At 37.1% G+C, this 24000-nt stretch overlaps 1 protein-coding gene across 1 annotated transcript in view; it reads right to left on the bottom strand.

Moving 5' to 3' along the window:
- Positions 1 to 6018: 6018 nt before the first annotated feature.
- Positions 6019 to 24000, bottom strand: part of Maob (monoamine oxidase B) — a 117076-nt gene continuing 99094 nt past the window's right edge. The window contains exons 9-15 of the mRNA XM_027927386.2: positions 22911 to 23007; positions 21084 to 21137; positions 18527 to 18584; positions 13571 to 13668; positions 8713 to 8824; positions 8136 to 8198; positions 6019 to 7005 (exon numbers count right to left, since the gene is read on the bottom strand). Of these exons, the coding sequence (XP_027783187.2) occupies positions 6853 to 7005; positions 8136 to 8198; positions 8713 to 8824; positions 13571 to 13668; positions 18527 to 18584; positions 21084 to 21137; positions 22911 to 23007 (635 nt within the window). The 3' untranslated portion in view covers positions 6019 to 6852. The remainder of the gene's footprint in view (positions 7006 to 8135; positions 8199 to 8712; positions 8825 to 13570; positions 13669 to 18526; positions 18585 to 21083; positions 21138 to 22910; positions 23008 to 24000) is intronic.

Genomic DNA, 24000 nt, shown 5'->3' on the forward strand with positions numbered 1-24000 from the left:
TTTTTTTTTTCTTCAATTTTGTTCACAACTATATTCCTAGTACCTAGAAAAATGCCTGAAATAGAGTGGTCATTCGATACATATTTGGTGAGTTGTTGTTTAATGGCTATCACTTTTAGGCAAAAGGCAATATCCAGAAGATATTGGGGCTAGATTTAGGAGTAAGAACAATAAAAATCTCTCCCCAAAATAAAATATCTAAGCTTTGTAGGAGCAAGTTATTCAGAAAAGTCTGGTTGTAAGTATTTGGCAAAGTGATTTTCTAAGGCTGACCTAGGGAGTAGAGACAGTGAGGTGAATACTCACAGACTTACAGAAATTCCTATTCGACTTTGAAGCCCATCTCCTACATTTATGAGACCTTTGTCTCACAACGTCTTCCAGAATCAGACTCCTCATCCATAAAATGGAGGTGATGGGAATGATGTCAGGATAAAATGAGATTATGTGCAACATCTTATAAATAACATATTGAACAAAAGGTAATAGTGATGATACAGTTATTTGTTGATTAACAATGGATATATTCTGAGAAATGCATTATTAGGTAATTTTGTTGTTGTGAACATCCTAGAGTGTACTCATACAAACTAAGATGGCTATATTACTAGGTAATATAATCTTATGGGATCACTATCCTATATATGACCAGTGGTTTACTAAAATGTTGTTGTGTGGCACACGTGTAATTAATAATGAGCATATAGTATCTAAAGACAGTCTTTATAAGAAGGTCTGCTAAAAGCAGAGTACATCTTGGTTACAGTTCTGTTTCTTCGTGACTTTTTTTGAACTTGACATTTCTGTGTGTGGACCGCATCCTTGATCTGAAAGTTAGATGGCTATAGCAATTACAAGTGTCATGTCCAGATGCCTGTAACATCCACAGGAAGAATAAGATGGCACATTTTAATTCATTTATTTTTAAAAGTGAGAAACCGTTTCCCACAAGTACCAGTCCACTTCCCAAGAAAACTTCTCCCTCTGGTTATTGACCAGAACTTTGTAACAAACTCAGGCAATGACAAAGGAAAATAAAAAAATCTGTATATGTTCAGTACAGGTACAATTTTTTTCCAAATAGTTTTGATCCAGAGTTGGTTGAATCTGTGGATGTGAAACTTGTGGATATGGAAGGCTAACTGTACAGTGGATACCATGGTATGCCACTCTGATCTATCTCCTTACCTTTCAGGATGTTAGCAATGATTTTTTGATTCCTAGGGAATTGCCCTTGGCTATTTTTAGACTAACCACAATTGTCTTAGACTAAACCAGTGGCACCTTTTTGGACTGAGGATGTGATCAGCCTACCTTTCCTGAAGCATAGTAGTGGTTGAAGAGCTGAACAAAAATTAAAGATTCTATTAGGAAGGAGGTAGATGTGTGGATCAAGTAAGTTGATTACCCAACATTCTGTCTTACCTTGTGACTCCAAAACATATGGCCAATGGGAATGACCTGTAACTCCCAAGCCTCCCTCTGTGAAACCTGTTCCCATATTGTTCCTTTCCATGGCAGGCTTCATCTTTTATATTGTCCTTTGATTAAGCAGTATCTGCAGCATGGAGCTCTTAAAAGGAAGGGGGCTCAAGATACATGGACAGAGGATGCAGGGACTTGGCAAGGAGGTGCCTATAATACTTAAGGACACATAATTTATGTCTTGGTTTGAACATTTAATGAGAATATTTTAAAAGATGTTAATTTGAAGACAATTTTGTCCTTGGAATGCTCACAAAATATCTGGATACATAGGCCAAAGGGCCAACAGCCCCAAGGAGCCCTTAGCTCCAGAATAAATTTTATGTATTCAATGCCAGCCTTATCCAGTGAAATTAAGACCTAAGAATTTGGTATCACTAGGCAAAGAAAAGGAGATCAAGTAGGAGACAATACAAAGCCAGAGAAAAGGGATTCAGTGGTGAGATTAGGGACTTAAAGTCTGAAGCAGCACTTATTCTTTTCTAAAATAGCTGGTGGTCCTCTCTGTACAAACCAAAAATCTCCAGAATTTTATCTTGGATTTTCTATAATCCTGGGGTGACTCTAGTATTTAAAAGGTTTCTGATAGAAGGTTGGGGGAAAGAAAGTATAATGCAATGAAACAGCCTAGCAGTAAGACACAGATGTGTCAAATCAAGAGCAATAGTGAAACTCCACTCAGCACTTTGCTTTGCAGGGAAGTGTATTTTTTTTAAATAAAAAATTTACAGTTGTTGGTTAACAGCATGCCTTTATTTGTTTAGTTTTTTTATGCAGTGCTAAGGATAGAACCCAGTGCCTCATACATGCTAGGCAAGCTCTCTGCCACTGAGCTACAGCCCCAGCCCGGGAAGTGGATTTTTAAGGAGAAGAAATTGGACCAGAATGCTTAAGGAAGAAATGTTAGGGATTAAAGATCTTTAAAAAAAGTGAAAGAAGGGGTCAAAGGGTTAGGGTTCAAAAGCTGAAATGTCATCCTGATGGAGTAGTATATGACTTGTCAGTGACTCATCACATGGTCTCAGTAGAAATGACAAGAGCAATTACATCAGAAAGTAGCAGTCTAGGGTAATTGCAGGATATTTCTAATACAGAAGCTTGGTTTCTAGAGTCCACAAGCTGAAATATCATTAAGATCTGTCACTAGAAAAAAAAATTAATTCAAATGAGTCCTCCTTGGTTCTTAAAAAAAGTTAACAGGAAACAAACAAGCAATAACAAAAATCCACTAATATATTTCAGTAAGTTGTCTACTCATTCCTCTTGAGTGCAGAATCTCCTAGACTATTCTTTGGTTACTAAGGTAACTCCATTATTGAAATGAAGACTGAGAAAAAAATACCCTACTTTGATGTAAGATCTATTTTACTTAATTTGGACCCAAAGTTAAGAAGGAAGTAAAATAATTTTTAATAGATGTCCAGGAAACAAGATCTTAAAGGGTATGTAATAATACAGCACTAAGAAATTGGGAAAAAGCAAAGTTAAAGTTTGAATGAAAGCAGAGAAGAGGGCAGGTGAATGTTAGCAGAGTAAAGATGTCTCTTTTTAGGTACATGCTTCCATAGAAAAACCATAGGCAAAAAGAAGTAAGAAAGATCATTTCTACTGTGGTTCAGTCAGATCTAATGATGCCCTAGAGCATTAGTCACTGCTGTTGAGATGTCTCAATAAGTTGAGTGATACACAAAACACTTTACTATCAATCCTCGAGATTTGGGGTAGCCTACCCCCATTCCTGTGACTTTGCCTGCTCTCTCCTGTATACACTTTGTCTTCACCACTGTCACAGGAAGGTTTGGAGTCACACCAACTTATGGACCACTGGCAACCCACAGAATGTTTTGACTCAGGAATCAAGCAGTTCCTATGATCTAGGAAACGTCTCTTTAATTTGTTGAATTAATGCTTAATGTTATTTCAAAGAGCAACACTGTTTCCTTTGACTCCAAATCATTTTCTATGCATCTTCTTTCCACTAGGCTATAGCTGGGCAGCTGAAAGAGGGTGAGGACAGAGCAGCAGAGCTGTGACAGGCTCAACACCAGATTTTCAAGTCTTCCTGTATCTTCAAACTTCCTGTATCTTAGCCTGTGGTTAAGACCTTCACAGAGAAGGTCTGTGAAGATGTTGTGATCCTCCTACCAACCTGTTATAATATTTAAAATACATGGTCTCTCCAAAGCCCCCCAATCATTCTGATGTGCACCTCCAGTTGAGAATCAGTTTTAGATCCATCAATCTACCCAAGAAGGAAACTATTAGTACTGCCTCAACTACAATATAGTCAATAAGGCCAATGATACTCTCAAAATTAATATACGAAAAAAAAATCATAGTTTTCTGCAAAAGAGACCTTGGAAGTATTCTGTTTGCTAGGTAGGTACAGCAGAATTGTCAATTCAGAATTAAAATGAAAAGTTCAGGAATTTATTTATTTATTTGTTGGAAACACTCTGAAGGCACAGGTACCACAGGAGACAAGGAGGTTGAAAAGACAGATTAAAAACAGTTTCTGATCCAGGGTATTTGGAGAACTGGCTTTTTCTTATGGAGACACTTATGGGATTTTTTTTTCAGACACTCTCATACTGGTCCTGACTTTGACAACCACAACTCAGATAGTACCACAAGATCTTTTGGTTAGCCAAATTTGACTCCTGTTCAGCTTCTGTTTTCTGGAAGTTTCTCTAGCAGCCTCTCACAGGTCATTATCTTGAGCAGGACCCAGGGTTTCAGATTCTGTAATGGTGAAGAATTAACCTTGAAGTCCCCTCATTAGACTTGGAATAAGAAGGTAGCCCCCAACCCTCTCTTTTCACACATATGCCACCTCAGAACATTGTAGATCTTTCTAAAGAGTTGTTTTCACAAATCTATTCTTTCAAAACCCTCTCCCCACTCTTTTTATATCCTCAAAACTGGTAACAGGATTCAAAAAGGAAACTTCTAGGTATTTCCTTTGACATTTCCCATTTTTTGTCTATCTCCAGACTCACCTTGGTAACTGATAACAAATATAACTTGGCACCTCAGTCAAATCATGTGTTTTAACAAGATTGTACAATTGCAATTTCACATGGTAAGTAGGGGATGGGAATTTTTGCATGTGGTTTTGGGAGAACAAATAAAAGGGTCACCTCTCCCAGATGGAAGTCCAGGATATATTTGGTGAATGTAATTCCTTATTCAACTTCTTTTTTTAATTTTTAAATTTGTTTTAATTAGTTATATATGATAGCAGAATGCACTTTGATACATTATATATAATGGAATATAATTTCTCATTCTTCTGATTATAGATGATGTATTGACTTCTTTTTGATGGACATATTGGCATTAGTAATGTGACAACTTTTTTAATACTTTTATTTTATGTATTTATTTTTATGTGGTGCTGAGGATCAAACCCAGCACCCCGCATGGACTAGGCAGGTGCTCCACCGCTGAGCCACAACCCCAGCCCAGTAATGTGACAACTTTTTAAAAAATATTTATTTTTTAGATGTAAATGGACACAACACAATGCCTTTATTTTTATGTGGTGCTGAGGATCGAACCCAGGTCCCGCCCATGCTAGGTGAGTGCTCTATCACTGAGCCACAATCCCAGCCCCAATGTGACAACTTTTTAAGGGGACTTCTCAGAAGGGTACATGCTCAAGAAGACACCTCTGTGCCAAGTATGTTTCTTGTTACTTTTTATTTATTTATTTATTTTTTGCAGTGCTGAGGATTGAACCCTGAGCCTTCTCATGCTAAGTGAGTACTGTACCACTGAGCTATATCCTCGGCCCCTACATAACATTTTTGAACAGATTCAAAAAACTAAAAGAGTCATAAAGAAAGTTGTGGATTCTTTAATTTCCTCATTAGTTTCCACACTTCCTATAAATTCATGTATGTGAATGTCAGTGTAAAATCAGAAACTCTATATTATTATTTATTAATCCTGGAGTATTTCTTATATTTCACTTATGCTAAGAATAATCAGCTTCATTTTTCTAAAGGAGAGTGTGAAAATGGTCATTTGTGGATTTTAAATACATCCTGATAAAAACCAACCTTGAGTGTCAAGAGGCATGAGTGCTTTGAAATGATAATATCATTTAAAAAGTAGTTCAAATAGGAATTAATGGGCTGTGAAACTGTAGTTTTAAATTAATGAGTATACTTAGTTAAAAGCTTTGCACTGATAAAGAATATGAAAGGTCAACTGAAATATAATTACCTTAATAATGAAGCATTTTGCTTATTAATATGTCAATTATTTTCAAAATTTTTTAGGGGAATAAGAGCAAGGAATCATGTCACTTAACCTCCTCACCATATCATTATAAATCATTTACCAAGTTTTCACACATATGCCACCCATGATGGATCACACAATCAAAATGCATGCATCAACCGGGCTTCAGGAAAATTTTGACTAAATGCTTTCAAGCCACAATTATATACCTAATAGTGGATCTTGATTTGGTCTGTCAAAACCTTGAAGGTCATTACCCAAAAAGAAAAGAAAAGACAGCAGACATCTGCTCAATCAGCTTTATTTTTAATTACTGAAGTGTGTACTGATCTTTGTGTGGAGACATAATGGAGGATACAAAAGAAAGACAAAGACAAGATTCCTACTCTCAAAAAATTAAAGTCAGCTGGAGACAGTGAACAAGACATCAATGCTTAAGGGTATATACTGAATAGCATTGGAGCTGCACAATACAACATAGTACAGAGTACACCCCCACACGGGACACCATTAGCAATGATGGCAGGGGCGGGCAAGAGGACAATTGGAGAATTCATCTTGGGAGATGGGAAAAGCATTGAACCTGTGTTCCAGTCACCCAAATACCAGTGGTTTATTGTGGATCTTGGGCAATTAGTTCCACTTCTGACAACTTTGATTTACTCAGTTCTAAAACAGAAGATGAAAATTACATGGTCTCTAGGGTTTTCCAACTATAACAATACAGGATTCTAAGGACAAATGCAGAGAACTTGGTAAAGGGAGGATATTATAGGCATAAAGAAGGACAAGCAGAAAGCCACATAGATGGGCAAAAACTAGCTACGTGCATATGGGCAAGGTATATAGTGGGAAAGCAAGGACCTTAAACAAATCTATCATTCTAAAGATTCTAAGGGCAATAAACTTGGAAATGGTTGGGGCAGGGGGCTAAGCTAGGTAAGGGATGCTAGCCAGGGGCCAACACAAAGAAAGATACACTGTTTCTTGGGGTCTGACTTATTCTCCTGCTCCCCAACTCATTCAGCATTCTTTATGTCTTTGTAGAATTTTATTGCAATCCCTTCCCCAAGCTCATATCCCATATAGAGTAAGAAGAGGGTGTGGTTACAGATCCTGTTAGGCACGCACAAATAACCCCCTTTTGTAGGCCAAGAAGCCAAGAGCTGCTGCTGAAAAGATGGTTGTCAATCCAATCAGCCTTAGCAGGCCTGGCACGGAGGGCAAGTGTCTCTCCAAGAAGGTCGTGGTAATGGGTCGTGCAGGGACATCCTGGGTTCAGAGAACATTTGGTATTAGCACAGGGCTTGTGTACTTCATTTCAAAGATTCTACTTCCACCACTGCTCCAAAAGTGATTCACTCTGCCCAACCTCTAGGTCATTAAAACATGACTCTGCTAAACCACTCACTCCCTCTTCCCCACTTCACATCCATAGGGAGCCATTCTGCGGCCCCCAGCCTGAGATGATCCCCTCTTTTTACATTTTCCTTCAGCATATCTTCTCTGTCATACTCTGTGCTTGTTGGGTCATTATCTGTATTTCCCACCACATGGGGAGCCCTATGAAAGCACTGCTATAACCTTGGTTCAATGGCCAATGCAGAACACATGGGCCATAAAATTTTGTTGAGCAAATGCATCATTGGTCCCTGCAGTCCACAATCCCATCTCTAGTAGAAGCACTAGAAAATCACTTTGGAGTATCAGGGTTATTCTCTTTGACTCATAAAGATAGAGAAATGTTTGACCTTTTTGCCTTTTGTCCTCTACAATGAATTTTCTTTCTAATTTTTATGCATTCTTCCTTCTATCCAGGAATACTTCCTGGGGTTTTATTACAAAAAAAATAAGTATATTAAAATAAATTTTAATCTAAATATGTTCCATTTTGTTCTATCCCTTTGCTCCTGGACTGGAGATAATATACTTTCCTTTCTTTTCTTTCCTCTTGTAGAGATTCATGAGGTCAGATATTTATTCAAAAGACATTTATTAAGTTCTTTGTTTTTTTATTTTTTTTGTTTGTTTTGTGGTGCTGGGGATTGAACCCAGGGCCTCTGCAAGCTAAGCAGATGCTCTACCACTGAGGTATATCTCCAGCTTCCTATTGAGTTCTAAATAAGTTTAGAGGAGTGTCTTCCCCTCATCAAAAAATAATTTTTTTCTAATAACATGCAATGGGCGTGGCAGCTACAAATTAATCAAAGTTCATCTAAACCTCTCACCTCTGCCCTAACCCATGATGCCTATTTAAACATTCATGGGGTGAACTACTTAAGAAAGGGCCTATGGATATACAACCATGTGTGTTTTCTTGCAAATAACTGCTTTTAGGAAAGATGGTTGTCAATCCAATCTTTGGATTGACATCTAAATTCATGAAGTAAAATATAGCCTACCACAGACTCTGGTTCTGGCTGCCAGATTTCATCTTCTGGAATTTTCCCTATGGCATGCAGGATCTGAAATGAAAGGAACACCTTCATGAAGAGAAAATTTTATACCATCCTTCTCCTAACCTGGTCTTTGGATATAGAACTAAGTGAATGTCTCCATCAAAAATATCAAAGTAAAGGCTAGAGCAATCTACTCGATCTTTAAAAGGCTCCAAGAGTTTTACCATAAATTTTATTAGTTGTGAACATGTTTTAATGGCAATGAGATCAGAGGAATTGTCAAGAAAGATAAAAATGAATTCTGAATCCTAATAGAAACATGTCTGATTCTATAGTATCAGACCTAGGTTATCTTTCCAGTGTAATCCCACAAGCTCTTTTTATTTTGGGTGATATGTTCGATATTCTGGTTATTACTTTTAGGTTAAGGAGTTTCCTTTTACTTGAAACCACCATTATATTGTTCTTCAAAGGGAGATTATGGGGTGGGGGATGGCCACCAGGATCTCAGACATCTTTGATCTTCTTGTTAGGTCCATGTGTTGTTTCCTTGCCCACAGCCCATGACAATGGGCCCTACCTCTCGGGCTGCTCTCTCCCCAGCTTCCACAGCCCCCTCCATGTAGCCACTCCAGTGTGTGGCAGTCTCAGTGCCAGCAAAGAAAATCCTGCCCACTGGCTGGCGTAGAACCCTGGAAACAAAAGAAAAGAGGTAAGTGTGCTTACTGACTGACAGTCAGAGGTGAGCTTTCCCACAAAGATCAAGGCTGGTCAGTTTCTTCAGATTCAAAACTTTAAGGAGGATATTGGTAATTTCGGAATAATGTTCATTAGGTTCTCACAGCTTTTGCATCATCTCTGACACAGACAAAAATGGATACAAGCCAAAGTCTACTCCTGTACCAAGAGCTCACAGTTAAAGGAGAGCTGACATCAATGGAGGCAAAATATGTACTTGCTTCACCTACATGAAGTAGGGACTATAGGAACCCAGCCCCATATGGCTCCCTTCATGGCTCACCATCTCTGGGTAAAGTGACAGGTGCCCCCAATTTCCCACCTGGTTATTCCACCAATGAACTTGATGAATCACTTCCTTTCACTGAGTTCTGGCTCCCCCATCTCTTCAAGGGGATGGTCTGGTGATTTCTAATACTGTTTTGATCACCAACATAGAACAAATCCATGAGCCTTATGGCTTCATAACTACCATTCATTGAGCACTTTCCTCTGCTAGGGTTGACTATGACTGGACTCTCCTTTCCACCAGTGTTAAATTTCAAGGGTATGCACTAACATACACCCTAATTATTTCAGAGACTGTTTCCTAGAACATAGCCAGCTACAAAGACAAACTAATTTGTTCTAGCTCACAGAGTATAAGTGGCAGAACTACATTTGAACCCAAATAATATGAATCTGGAATCCAACAGTCTTAGTCAACCGGTTATTCTTCCTCTCTATATTGCATTGATTTTCTTTTTAATACCAAAGATAACGTTTTATTTATTTATTTTTGTTCTTTTTAGCTTAATTTTCAATCTTTTCAAGAGTTTTATGAATAGCTATTATTATCATTATCTGTTTGTACACATGAAGAATTTGAGACTGGGAGAAATGTGCAGTGACTCACCAAGAGCTACACTGATAGAAAATAGAGTCAGGGTTTGAACCAGATCCCACAGAAGTCAGTTTCTGATTTTATCCTATACAATTTTCCTAGTATATCATCACCATTACCAGTTAACAGAGTGCCCACATGCTGTGCAAAGGAATGCAAGTGCCATGGCATTTGGCCTGTAAGAGGGGAAGTATATCGAAACTGAAAATAAATGTCATAAGAGAAGCACTGCCCACAAGTCATTATTTGTATTGTATCAGATAAAGAATGTCCAAAGCTCACATTCATGTTGCACTTTAGTGAACACTATACACCACTGGACTTCTTATCAGAAAAGTGAACAGGTTGGCCTAAATTGATAGATTTTTCTTCACCTGTCCTTATTGCTATCATCAAAAAAGGGAGAGGAAATACAAGAGAAGATATTATATAATATTGGTAAGCTGATAATAATAACATGAAATAATATGAAATAATGAAGAACTTAGGTGTATTCAGGAAAGGTTTCCTGCAAAAGAAGGTGGATTTTCCCACTCCATGTTCATTAAACTATGCTGTATGTATTTTACTGCTTGTTCACTTTTTTTTTTTAAATTATTTATTGTTGGCTGTTCAAAACATTACATAGTTCTTGATATATCATATTTCACAATTTGATTCAAGTGGGTTATGAGCTCCCATTTTTACCCCATATACAGATTGCAGAATCACATCAGTTGCACATCCATTGATTTACATATTGCCATACTAGTGTCTGTTGTATTCTGCTGCCTTTCCTATCCTCTACTATCCCCCCTCCCCTCCCCTCCCCTCCCCTCTTCTCTCTCTGCCCCCTCTACTGACATTCGTTTGTCCCCCTTGTATTATTTTTCCCCTTCCCCTCACTTCCTCTTGTATGTACTTTTGTATAACTCTGAGGGTCTCCTTCCATTTCCATGCATTTTCCCTTCTCTCTCCCTTTCCCTCCCACCTCTCATCCCTGCTTAATGTTATTCTTCTTCTCATGCTCTTCGACCCTACTCTGTTCTTAGTTACTCTCCTTATATCAAAGAAGACATTTGGCATTTGTTTTTTAGGGATTGGCTAGCTTCACTTAGCATAATCTGCTCTAATGCCATCCATTTCCCTGTAAATTCTATGATTTTGTCATTTTTTAATGCAGAGTAATACTCCATTGTGTATAAATGCCACATTTTTTTATCCATTCATCCATTGAAGGGCATCTAAGTTGGTTCCACAGTCTAGCTATTGTGAATTGTGCTGCTATGATGCTTGTTCACTTTTTACAGAGGGAATTTATTCCATTTGGAGACTTCTGGGAGGTCTGGCCAAGCCCTAGAGTTAAAGATTAGAAGAGGGACAACCGGCTTAGAGAATTAATCATACTCACAATCAGAATAGAGAAACGTATAACTCAAGAATTAATTTAAACAGACAAAAGAGATAGTTTCCCTCCACTGTCATGTGGAAATTGTTTTGAGAGAAAAACAAGTTCCACAGCTAGATAAGAAAATTCCTCCCCCTTCTTTTGTATGTGAGTGATCAGACAGTATATATTCACAAAAATATATAAAATATCATAAATGGAGAGATCCACATTTATTTCTGGTAGCTTATGCGTTTTACTATGTAATTGTTACAATCAGTTTTTATTTGTATTCAGAAGGAAAAAATGCTTAAGAAATGTGTGTTCTGTTCTTTGCAAAGTTGTACCTTGAACTCTGTCTTCTGTCTTCCTTCTGGAAACAGAACTTTTACTGTGTCCTTCTTGTGCCCTAAAGATCGGACTCTTTGCAGTGTCCCAAATGCCACTGCTCTGAAGAGTCAGGGGATGTCCTGTGGGGAAATAGTCTGTGCTCTGGCTGGAATATGTCATTAAACTATGCTGTGCCTTAGTTTCTACTCTACAACTTGAAGGTAGTGATATGAAGCCTGGCATATGTCCGTGGAAAGAACAGAGATGAAAGAAGGTATAACCATGTTACAGCCAATGACTGATGCAATGATATTATCATGCTTCTCTCACGTGATCAAGATCAGGCCAGTGTGAGTGTTCTTTTTTGCTCCCAGCTCCAAAAGGCATTTTCCTGATAGTCTATGGGATTGAATATAAAACTTGCCACTCTGTGGTCAAAAATCTCATGACATCTCGCTTTGGATTTAAGACCAAACCAAAAACAAAACCACTGCAATGGTGCCCTTTCTTTGTAGAAAAACAAAGTTTTATATTTCTGAATGTGTCACATGAGGCAAAATAACCTATAGAAATTTCTGGTCTGATTCTCTATGCCATCCACAATATCACCTATAGCCCAGCCATGCTAAGCTTTGCCCTGGACCTTCTAAGAACTTACAGGATTCCAAGCATTAGTTCATGCAGTGCCATCTGCCTAGACTGTATCCCCAGTGGCCTTTTGTTTCCTACACACTGCATTGTGAAGCCTTTGCAGATTTCCTGGGTGAGGTGAACTCATACCTCCTTGTATTCCCAGGGTATTATTATGTCCCTCTATTAGAGCACTTACCTCAATACTTTAAAACCAATCGTTTTTTTAATGTTCTGTCCCCACCTCATACCCATCCTGACCCACCACACTGTCAGCCCCTCAGCAGGGAGGGGTGTCCTTGATATTTAAGTTTCCAGTACAATGTTTTACAAAGAGCTGGCATTTAGCCAATATATACGAAATGAAAGAATTACTATTGACTTATTCTACACTTAGCATATCTGAAAATTAATGATTCAATAGTTTATCAGGTAGTGCTCTTTGGCCCCAGAATGTTCTCTTGGATCATATTTTGCCATGTGCAAGAAGATAAGGAAAGTGCTAACCAAAATCATTATGCATCTTCTAAAAAACAGCTTTTAATCTCTCTAGGTTTTTATGGACTTATTGATTAGGCAACTCCATTTACTCATACCCTTTGTGTGTTGACTACTCTCAACAGCCTTTCACTCACTATTCTACATTTCCCATTTTATTTTGATTGAGCTCTTGCCATTACATGATTGCCTAGTTTAGTGTAACTATAATGGTCATAATAATTACTGCTATATTATTAATTAATGCCATGTTAATTGCCATCAAATACAATTAACTAAAAACTTCAGTGGATCATACTTGGATGCACAATGCTGTGAATACAAAATGTCATTGAACAGTGTACTTTGAATGGGAGGGTCATGGGATATAAATTATATCTCAATAAAGTCATTCAAATAACTTGTACTCTGATTAATGCACTGATTATTGTTTATCATATGCCATTTTGTGCATTTCTATCCACGTGCTAAGAAAAGTGAGACTCAGAGAAATGCAATTTGTCCAAGATAACAAAGTTGGCTATTGGTAGTCCAAACAGGAACCTAAGTCCTTTCACACCAGTCTAGAACTCATTTCATGTTTATAATGCTGCACCCATCTTGGACTTACAGAGGTGCACTGGAGGAAGTTTGACTTAGTTCTAAATTCAGTATAAGGACCCTTCTTCTGCCAATATAAGTGAACCCTCTGACTATCCCTATAGCTATTCTTATGCCCTTCTTATGCCCTAGCTTTCTTTGGTTATATTGACTGGGATTACTCTTCCAGATGAATGAAGCATGAAAAGCAGTATCATGGTGCTTCATTCCTGAGAATCACAAGACACAAACAAATTGGGGATTTTTTCTTTTTTTTAATTTTTAGTTTGTTTGGTATTTATTTTTCTTTTGTTTTGGTTGGTATTTATAAGAAACAGAGGAGAGAAGTGATACAAAGAGTTTGGGTTCTGATGCAGGGGATTTCAGTCACTGCTTAGCACTTTTTTACTCTACCTTCCATATTGAGTCATGATCCCAGGGGGGAAGTAGGTTGTGTAGCAGCCTCCAGAGTACTGCTCCTCACACCAGTTCTTCTCTTCATAGTGCACTGGCTGTAAGACACAGTGACAACAGCCTGAAGGAGATGTAGAGGGAAAGATCTTGTCTAGAATAAATCAAACACAGTCTAGGAGACTTCATAGTAGAGAACCAATTTGCAGTCGTTCCTCATAATCCAAGGGAAATTGGTTCCAGATCCTCTGATGGGTACCAAAAACCTTGGATTTTCAAGTCCTTCATATGAAATGGCATATTGTTTGCATATAACTTATGCATATTCTCCCATATACTTTAAATCATCTCTACATGATTTATAATACCTAATTCAATCCAAATGCTATGTAAAACTACTGTTTTGTACCATAACATTTATTTAAAAATAACAAGAAAAAGTATGTACATCTTCATTATTTTTTAAATTATTTTTTAAATTTATATATGACAGCAGAATGCATTACAATCTTTATTACACTTATAAAGCACAATTTTTCATATCTCTGGTTGTATACAAAGTATATTCACACCAATTCATGTCTTCATACATGTACTTTGGATAATAATGATCATCACATTCCACCATCATTTCTAACTCCATGTCCCCTCCCTTCCCCTCCCACCCCTCTGCCCCATCTAGAGTTCATCTATTCCTCCCATGCTCCCTCTCCTTACCCTACTATGAATCAGCCTCTTTATATCAAAGAAAAAAATCCAGCATTTGGTTTTTGGGGATTGGCTAACTTCACTTAGCATTATCTTCTCTAATGCCATCCAATTACCTGCAAATGCCATGATTTTAATCTCTTCTATTGCTGAGTAATATTCCATTGTGTATATATGCCACATTTTTTATCCATTCATCTATTTAAGGGCATCTAGGTTGGTTCCATAGTTTAGCTATTGTGAATTGTGTACATCTTCATTATAAATGCATTTTTTCCAAATATTTTCCATCATGTTTGGTTGAATCCATACGTACAGAATTTGCCTATATTTCTGAAATAGAGTCTCATTATCCAGTTTGTGTGTGTGGGTGTATCTCTCTCTCTCTCTCTGTGTGTGTGTGTGTGTGTGTGTGTGTGTGTGGTGCTGGGGATTGAGCCCAGGGCATGCTGGAGATTAAACCCATAGCCTTGTGCATGCAAGGCAAGCGCTCTACCAACTGAGCTATGTCCCCAGCCCCTTATCCTGGTTTTTTCAAGATTTTTCTTTAGGCAGATCAATGTTTTGGGTAAGAAACCTCAAAGAAATTCAGGTTTTAGTAAATTTTCTCACTTGGTTTGTGCATGTCTTGCCATAAGTACTGTTCATAAGCTGTAATTTATTTCCATATTTAACTTGATCTGATCTATTAAGAGGTTTGTAGTCCCTAATGGTTTTGAGAAATGTTTTTAAAAAGAAGTTGTGCTTACTGGAGTGGTTGGACAGAAAAAATCAGAAAAACATGTCTGTCAAAGAAAAAGGATAGGGTCTGATGTTATGGCTCAGTAGGGTGCTCACCTAGCATGTGCAAGGCCCTGGGTTTGATCCTCAGCACCACATATAAATAAATAAAATAAAGGTATTGTGTCCAACTACAGCTAAAATAATATTTTTTTAAAAAAAAGAAAAAGGATGAGCAGATTCATATTTTCTTGTGAAGATGAGCTTTGTTAAGGGGAGCTGGGAAGATAAACCTAGGTTTTGTGGCACGCAGGTGTTACTGTTGATGGTGGTACTTGTAAACAAATATTGGCCTTAATAGGCAATACTTCATGTGAGATTGTACAAAGTTTGAACTTCTTTTAAAAAACAAGGGCTGGCAAAAGATCTAAAATCAGCACACTACAGTGATACAGCCACCTAAATATTTATAGTAGCACAATTCACAATAGCTAAATTATAAAGTCAACCCAGATGCTAGTCAATAGATTAATGGATTAAGAAATAGTGAGATACACACACATACTCTCTCTCTCTCTCTCTCTCTCTCTCTCTCACACACACACACACACACACATACAGTGGAGTTCTACTCAGTCATAAAGAAGAATGAAATTATGGCATTTGCTGGTAAATGAATAGAAATGAAGAATAACATGCTAAGTGAAATAAGTCAAACTCAGAAACTCAAAGTTTGAATGTTTTCTCTCATATGTGGAAACTAGAGTAAAATAAAGGAAACAGGGAGGAAAGGATAGGATAACATAAAGAAGCAATCAAATATAAATTAATAGACAGTCTAAAGGAAGTCAAGTGAAGTTGAGGAAGGAGAAAGGGAGAGGAGGAGAGGGAGGACAGGAGGTAAAAGGGAGTATCATGAATTGAAATCAATTTCCATACATTTATGAGTTGGTTGGTAATTATGTGTAACTATAAAGCTCTAATAATAAGTAAGAAAAAAAACAAGTACTGGGAGTCACTCAGTGGAAGAACATTTGCCTAGCATGAGCAAGGCCCTAGGTTCAATCCCCAGGGGGTAAAAACTAAATAGATAATTTATCATTAAACATTACTTTGAAAAGATAAAATCAACATAGCAAGTTTTAAGAGAAAAAAAAATGTTTCTTTAAAATAGACTTGAAAGATGTTTTGTTTAAAAAAATTTTTGCAATTGCATAACTGACTTTGGATAGTCATTCTTAAGGCATCCGATTTGCAAAGGATGAAGCCTCGCCTGATGGGTTTAGTGGCTCCAGGTCTGTTGTGGTGTCCCCAATACAGCATGCTCTGGCATCTGAGGGCTGTAGCTACCTCTTGAGCATCTTTCTCTGACTGCTTGCAGGCAATTTCAAGAAAATTTGCACTTTCACCTTTCTTTGCTTTCAGAATATTTTTTCCTTCCACACAATACACATTAAAGCAAGAGTAAAGCAAGTGTCTCTCTCTCTATGACAAAACCATACAAGGACAGAACCAACTCATTTTTATCATCTGGAATTAATCATCCCACATTAGAAAGAGATTTTTCCAAATGAAAATGACCACTCTTTTTTTGAGAAATATGAGAATAATTGCTTTCCTCGCCAGACAACCACCTCACAAGTTGCTGGAGGAACTTCAATTACAAACTGCTTTAGCCTGAGAATGTCTAAGAATGTGACTTCAAAGAAGCTGGAATATCTCTAATAGCATTTTTAAGCAAACACAAAATGAAAACCAAAAACAAAACAAAACAAAAATCTAATGAATTTTAACAGATGTTAAGTGATTGTTTTAGTGTGTATTTTGGGTTTGCTATACCACCCTGAGGCCTAGAGTCTATGTTTATATTTATATTTACTAATGGCATATGAAATAAAAAAAACAAAGCATACTTTTCATTAATATTATATTTCTCCCCAAACCAATCAATGACTAGTTTTTGTTCATTTATTGAGCAAGAATTTCAAAAAACCCTTGAGAGCATGTGTTTCACCTATAACAAGCACAGATAATCTCTAATGGAATTAAAAATTTTGTTTTAAAAAAATGAATAAAGCCAGGTTTGGTGTCACACACCTGTAATCCCAGCCACTTGGCAGGCCAAGACAGGAAAATTGTAAGTTCAAGGCCATCCTGGGTAACTTAGTGAGACCCAGCCTCAAAATTAAAAAAAAAAAAATGGGTGTGGGGATACAGTTAAGTGGCCAAGCACCCCTGGGTTCTATCCCTGGCATTATAGAAAGGAAGGAAGAAAGGAAGAAAATAAAGAAAGGTCAACAAAATCAAAAGCCACAACTACTTTACCTGGAGGAAGTCAGCCACTCCAAAACCGAGCAATGTATATATTAGAGCAATAGCACTAAGCTATGTAGCTGTTCAGCTAGATTATGGTATATATTGTAGAGACTTGTGTCTGAGTGGTTTACTAGTGAAACATTTTCAGCTCCTTCATTAGATTTTATTATTATTATTATTATTATTATTATTATTATTATTATTTTGTGGGACTGGGGATTGAATCCAAGGCCTTGTGCATGCTAGGCAAGCACTCTACCAACTGAGCTATATCACCAGCCTTTTTTTTTCACATTTTAATTGCTCATTTGTACATCACTCTCCACTGTCCTCAAATGGTTCATGGGTACCTGGGTTTAATAACCACTTTCAAAAGGTGATATAATCCATGTCAAAGCAGTAAAAATCCATCAATCTGGTGATCATTACAAGAACAGCAATTTGTCATTTTAAATATTGATGAGGGAGATGGTTATGAGTACCTTGGGCCCTCTGTCACTAAACGTCCCAAGGAAGTACTGGTTTGCTTGCTTACCACACTGCCACCCTCTCCTACCTGCCCCCACCCTGACCTGTAACCATATCAGACTTCTACTTGATTAATTTGAAGATCATCATTTCCTCAGGATTACTTCCAAAGGTGTCTAGGAAACTCATCTAACAGGGATTGGCATCAGCCTGTCTTCCTTCCATCCCTAATGTTCAAGGGTAAAACAAGGCAGAAAAGGGGACATTACAGGGAGGGGGACAGGTCCTCCTATTTTTAACTGTAAGACAGTGAGACTGAAGTGAGTGTTAGTTTGTGGGCATGAATGAGACTCTGGTCTTACAAGTTCACCAGAATAAAGGAAAGCTATTTTTCATCCCCATCCTGGCTTCCAGGATCCAGAAACTCCTATGGGTAGCTGAAACCCCTACCCTCTTCACCTCCTGATGGAGCTGGAGGCAGAGGAGCCCAACAACCTGCTCCAGGTAGAGCTCTGAATTCAGGGACAAGTGTAGCACCACCAAAACCACAACATGTCACAAAGTTCCTTACCTGCCATCAGCACATCCAGGACCCATAATCTTTGGGACCACTTATAAATTAACCAGATCCTCTGAAAGTATATCAGAGTAAACATGAGCTCTAGGACTCTATATGTGTGAACCCATCCTTGCTTCAGGATGAACAAGTTCTATCACCTTTAGGAAAGAGATGGGAAGCAGTCTTACCTTCAGAGCTTCCTGGGAGCCCAGAACTTTTGCATAGAGCTCACACAGTTTCCTCAGCCTACAGAACAACAATAACAACAGAAAAGACAAATGTGAAGATGAAGAAAGGAAGGGAAAGAAAAAGTGAGGGGCAGCCATCCCCTTATAAGAAAGACTCGGTAAGCAAGTTGTATTCCATACTTTTGTGATTATGTCAAAATGTACCCTAATGTTATATACAACTAAAAAGAATTTTTAAAAGAACAGTAGGCCAAGTGATTAAGGGCCACTTAATACTGTATATTATAAACCTCATCTAGAAAAATAGAACTTATAGTCAAAATAAAATGTAGACCCAGGCACACACCAGCTGTGAAATTATAGGCAAATTAAAAAATAAAAAAGATTGTAAGCCATTGCTTCTACTTCAACACTTCATTTTAAGGTTTTAGATCAAGGCATTTTGTCCTAACTCAAATGTCTTAAACCAATGAGATCACAAATATGAATCATGGATTGTTGATAAATCTTTAAGAAAATCAAATAATGTGTTGCTCAAATCACTAGGGGACCCAGGGCAATTTCTTTGTTTGTTGGATAAAAGAGACCAGGTACCTCTTAAGTGTCAGTCCATCTGCCTTAGTAAGTACTGAGGTCTGAGAGGGTGACAATATAGCTCTACTTACCTTCCTCTATCTCCCTCCCTACTATGAGGCTGTGGTGGGTACAGTGGAGAATGTATGGAGCAGGAAAAGCTGTGATTTCTGTTTCTGCCTCTTAGATACTGTGAGATCTCAAGCACATTACTAGAGCTTTCTGAGCTTTATTTTTAACAACAATCTCCATGGTTTTTTTCATTAATGATGGAAAACAGTGGTTCCCAGATGTACAGCATCAACACCATGAGGGCACTTGTTAGAAATGTTAATTCTCAGGTCCTGCCCCAGACCTCCTAATTCAGCAAGGGTAGTAGCATCAATCTGCATTTCCACAAATCTTCCAGATGATTCTCAAGTTTGAAAACCACTGATGTCAATTTCTCCACCCACTAACTGGTATGTAATAAATAAATGTTGAACAAATAGTAGCTCTTAAGTCTAATGGGGAATTTGGAAATAAGGCAACCATTATAATTAGTCAACTAAAATGAGTGGATTATTCAATTCAATTAGTCAACTATATTTATATAAATAAAGTTATTTCAAGCCTGTTTTTAACAGAATAGTAATGCTAACAAAGGTCTTGAACATGTTTTAAAGCTAAGCCAATAATTTTTAAAATATTATCATTATTATTTTGAATTCAGAAATTTTTTTATAAAGGTGTATTAAAATGCCTAATATTTTCTCCTCTCTCTCTCATTCCCTTTCTCTGTCTCCCTCTTAATTTTTACATAAATGGTTTGGCACAAGCAGAGAAAAAGCCAGAAAGAACAAAGAAGTAAAATTAAATTCAGAAATAGAAGCAATTATATAAAAGGATTTAGAATTCATAAAGGTGAACATTTTAAACCAGTGAAGAAATGACACATTATTCAATAAAATGGCTCTGGGACAAATGGCTGCCCATGAAAGAAATAAATAAAGTTGGACCCTTATATTACTTCTTATACCAAAATATATTTCAGAAGGATTAAAGATTTGCATAAAATAGATGAGCCTAGAAAAGTAGTGGGAAAATTGGTGATTTTAAAAGAAAAATCATCTTGCAATAGGAAAATCTTTTCTATGCACGATAGAGCATTTGTCAGTGATGATTTAAAAATGGATAAATTTGATAAAGAGATAAAATGATACTATAGTATAAAAAATAGCTATAAATATAATCAAAAGGTAAATTGGGAAAAGATTTGTTCCAGGCACTAGAGAGGCTGCAGTGAACTAACCAAACAACACTTCCTAACTTTCATGGATCTTATATTGCAATGGGGACATTTTGAGATGAGGGCTTAAGCAGACCTCTATAGCCCTGGCCACACACAGAGATGTCACTGGTCACAAAGGAGCATGCTGACAGAAGGGGAAAGAATGCACATGAGGTTACTAAGGGCTCTTAGTTGGTAAATATGTAGTGGTGTGGGAATACATAATTGGCAGTGATGAATACTAACTGCCAGAAGAAATTGCCACCTCCAGAGAAATCAGTCCCTCTGTACCTATAATCTGTAATTGCTATGCATCACTCATGTATGGCTCTGCAACACAGTAATTTCTCTACCTGGTTATCTTCTCCACCAGTGCATTTTCAGCCTGGTTTATATTCATTTTCACAGTCTTCATAGTTCCTAGCATGGTGTCTGGTGTACAATAAACTCAATAAATACTAATTTGAATAATTGGTTCTTAAGTTATCAGATCTGTGCCTTTATACAACCAGACCCTTATAATTAGCATAACAGACACACAGTATTGTCAATGCACATATTATTGGGCAGTTTGTAAGTTTAAAATTCAGTAAAATCGAAAGGCAAGCAGATAGGTAGTAAAGAAGAAAAGAAAGAGGGAAAGCAGGGATGGAGACAGGGATGGAGAGGGGCGAAAGGAAAGAAGGAAGGAAGAAGAAACACTTCTTTTGCTACCTTTCTTCTTTGTTAAGACGTGCCAATTTTCTTGCTTTGTGAGCAAGGATAAATCTGAAATATAGAAACAAGAAAGAGAAAGGAAATTAATGATTTTTTTTCATCTTGGTCTCATTATTTATTTATTTATTTATTATTTTATTTGTTTTAATTAGTTACACATGACAGTACAATGATCTTGACATATCATACATTTGGATCAGATGGAATATAATTTCTCATTTTCTGAGTGTACAGGTTGCAGAATCACATTGGTCATATAGTCACGTTTATACCCACAGCAATAATAATGTCTATTTTATTCTATTGTCCTTCCTATCCTCACTTCCCCTCCCCTCCCTCATCCTGATCTCATTTTTATACTACACATTTGCCTGGTATTCAATGTTCAAAGCCAACCAGAAGAAACAATCTATACATTTACCTATTTCATGTTCAGAATTTTAACTGTTTACATGTTACATTCCTGACACTGAAGAGCACCTTGTAGCTTTGGGGAACAAGGGACAAAAAATAGATGACTGGCAATGATTTCTGCATAGGGTAACAGGATGAGTGACCCACATTCCCCCATCTGGCTGGTGGCCAATAGGAATGAACCCTGGACCTCAAATGCTTTAATTAAGGTTGCATCTGAGTCCTTCCAAAGTAACCTAGTTCTTGTTCTTTGGTTCTTTCTCCACCATGGTGTCTCTCTAGCAGTGAACTTTCTAGATTCTCTCTCCATTTACAGCACTATGATTGCTTTCAAGTTAACAACTGACTTTGACTGCCCTTTCTCACCTTGGCTGTGTATGAAATAAACTTATACATGTCCTAGGTCCATCACAATTTTAGTTGCTTCAGTTAAACACCTCTTTGGAACAGGTTCTGGACCCCCAAGACAGTTTCCCATCTGTGCTAGTCTTTCCTGGAAAGTTGAGGATAGGAATGACCTTGGTTCCTCTCTAGCAGAAATGAAAAAATCTCAGCATCCCACAGGAATAACATTTACTATGGTTTTGATATGGTTTATTCCTATAAAAATTCATGTAGAAATTTGATTCCCATTGTGATAGTGTTGACAGGTGGTGGGGCTTTTTAAAAGGCATTTTCAGACTTCAGGGATTCACTCTCATGAAAAGATTAATATAGCTCCTACAAGAATGGATTAGTTTTTGTAAGAGTTGGTTGTTATAAAGTAAGTTTGGCTTCCTCTGCTGGCTCTCTTCCTTCCTCTCTCACTGTGATCTTATGTCACACACTCACTTCCCTTTCACTTTTCCATCATATGTGATGCAACACAAGACCCTAACCAGAAACCAAGTAGATGCTGAAACCATGGTCCTGGACTTTCAAAAAATGTGAATTAAAATAACATCTTTTCTTTATAAATTATCCAGTCTCTGGTATTCTGTTATAGTAACACAAAACAGATTAACACAACACTGGTGTCAACGCAGCTTCCACAAGAAGCTTTCTTAGCAAAACACCCCAAGTTATATCTTTGAATCATGTTTCAACAAATAATAGATTATATATATATATATATATATATATATATATATATATATATATATATATATATATATATCCCAGCACTAAATATGAAATGGAAAATTAATAAAGCAAATTAAAAATGTCATTGGTATTATATGTCTCTTGTAGATATTTATTCCTTGGCACACAACAAAGAAAAGAAGCAATATGAATTTTTCTATTGCAGGATTTGGATAGTAGTGTCATTCAGTAAAACAATTATTTAACAAAGTTTGAGGCACATGTATTAATAGTGTTTGATTATCTTTTCAATACTGAACACAACCACAATGCCATAATTTGTCTTACCCCATGATAGCAGCATAGTTGCCATCAGGTTTGGTATCATCCAGTGTGTAGGCAATTGGAGCTTCCTCTCCTTCAATAACCATGGTTCCACAGTAATCTTGGATAATAGCAAAATGGAAGAACTCATTCATCATCCTATCAAACTATCTGTAGCACTTACAATAAAGCACACATTTTTCAATTTGAGAAACCCAAAGTCTGAAAACAGCATAGTACACTCTAAATTTATGAAGACAAACCAAATATATTGATAAGAGGGCTGAGTAGCAAAAAAACAAATCAAACTATAAGTCCTTTCTTCTCTGCAAAGAATAGGGCAATATGATATTTTGAATTCATCCAGGTCACCATTTAATAAAATCTGGTTTTTCTTGCCATTAATACTTGTGTCTCGTATTTTCTTTTTTATAAGGAATCAGAATAAAATCAAAGATGTGTAAGGGAAATATTAGTCCTTTCCTATAGAACAGAAGGGACTGCATATTTACATTTTATGAAAAGCTACTTATTCTGTTTTGTTTTTATTTTTTATTTTTGAATTTTAGGGATGGGGTCTTGGTGTGTTGGTCAGACTGGCCCCAAACTCCTGAGCTCAAGTGATCCAGCTGCACCAGCTTCTCAAGTAGCTGAGACTACAGGTGTGAACCACTACATGGCCACTTATTCTATTTGAACTATTTCTTGACTGAAAACAGGGCAGACAGGACTAAAGTTCATAGAGTCCAAAACCTTCATTTCAAACATGATCTCCAAAAACCCTTTCCCCCTTAAGAAAATCTTGGGAAACAAATTCAGCTCATTCTAGATAAAAGGGCTTCCTTCAGCCCCCACCCCCCATGAAACCCAAAACACAGTCAGCCCTTTGAATCCGTGGGTTCCATATTTGTGGATTCAAAACATTGGGTTGAAAATGTTTGAAAAAAATTACACATGTACTGAACATATACAGACTTTTTTGTTGTTAGTCCCTAAACAACATAGTATAATAAATATTTATGCAGCATGTATATTGCATTAGCTATTATAAATAGAGATCATTTAAAGTATACAATAGGATGCATGGCATTTTATATAAGGAGCATGATCATCT

This window comes from Marmota flaviventris, chromosome X (assembly GCF_047511675.1).
Source record: "Marmota flaviventris isolate mMarFla1 chromosome X, mMarFla1.hap1, whole genome shotgun sequence".
Lineage (NCBI taxonomy): Eukaryota > Metazoa > Chordata > Mammalia > Rodentia > Sciuridae > Marmota > Marmota flaviventris.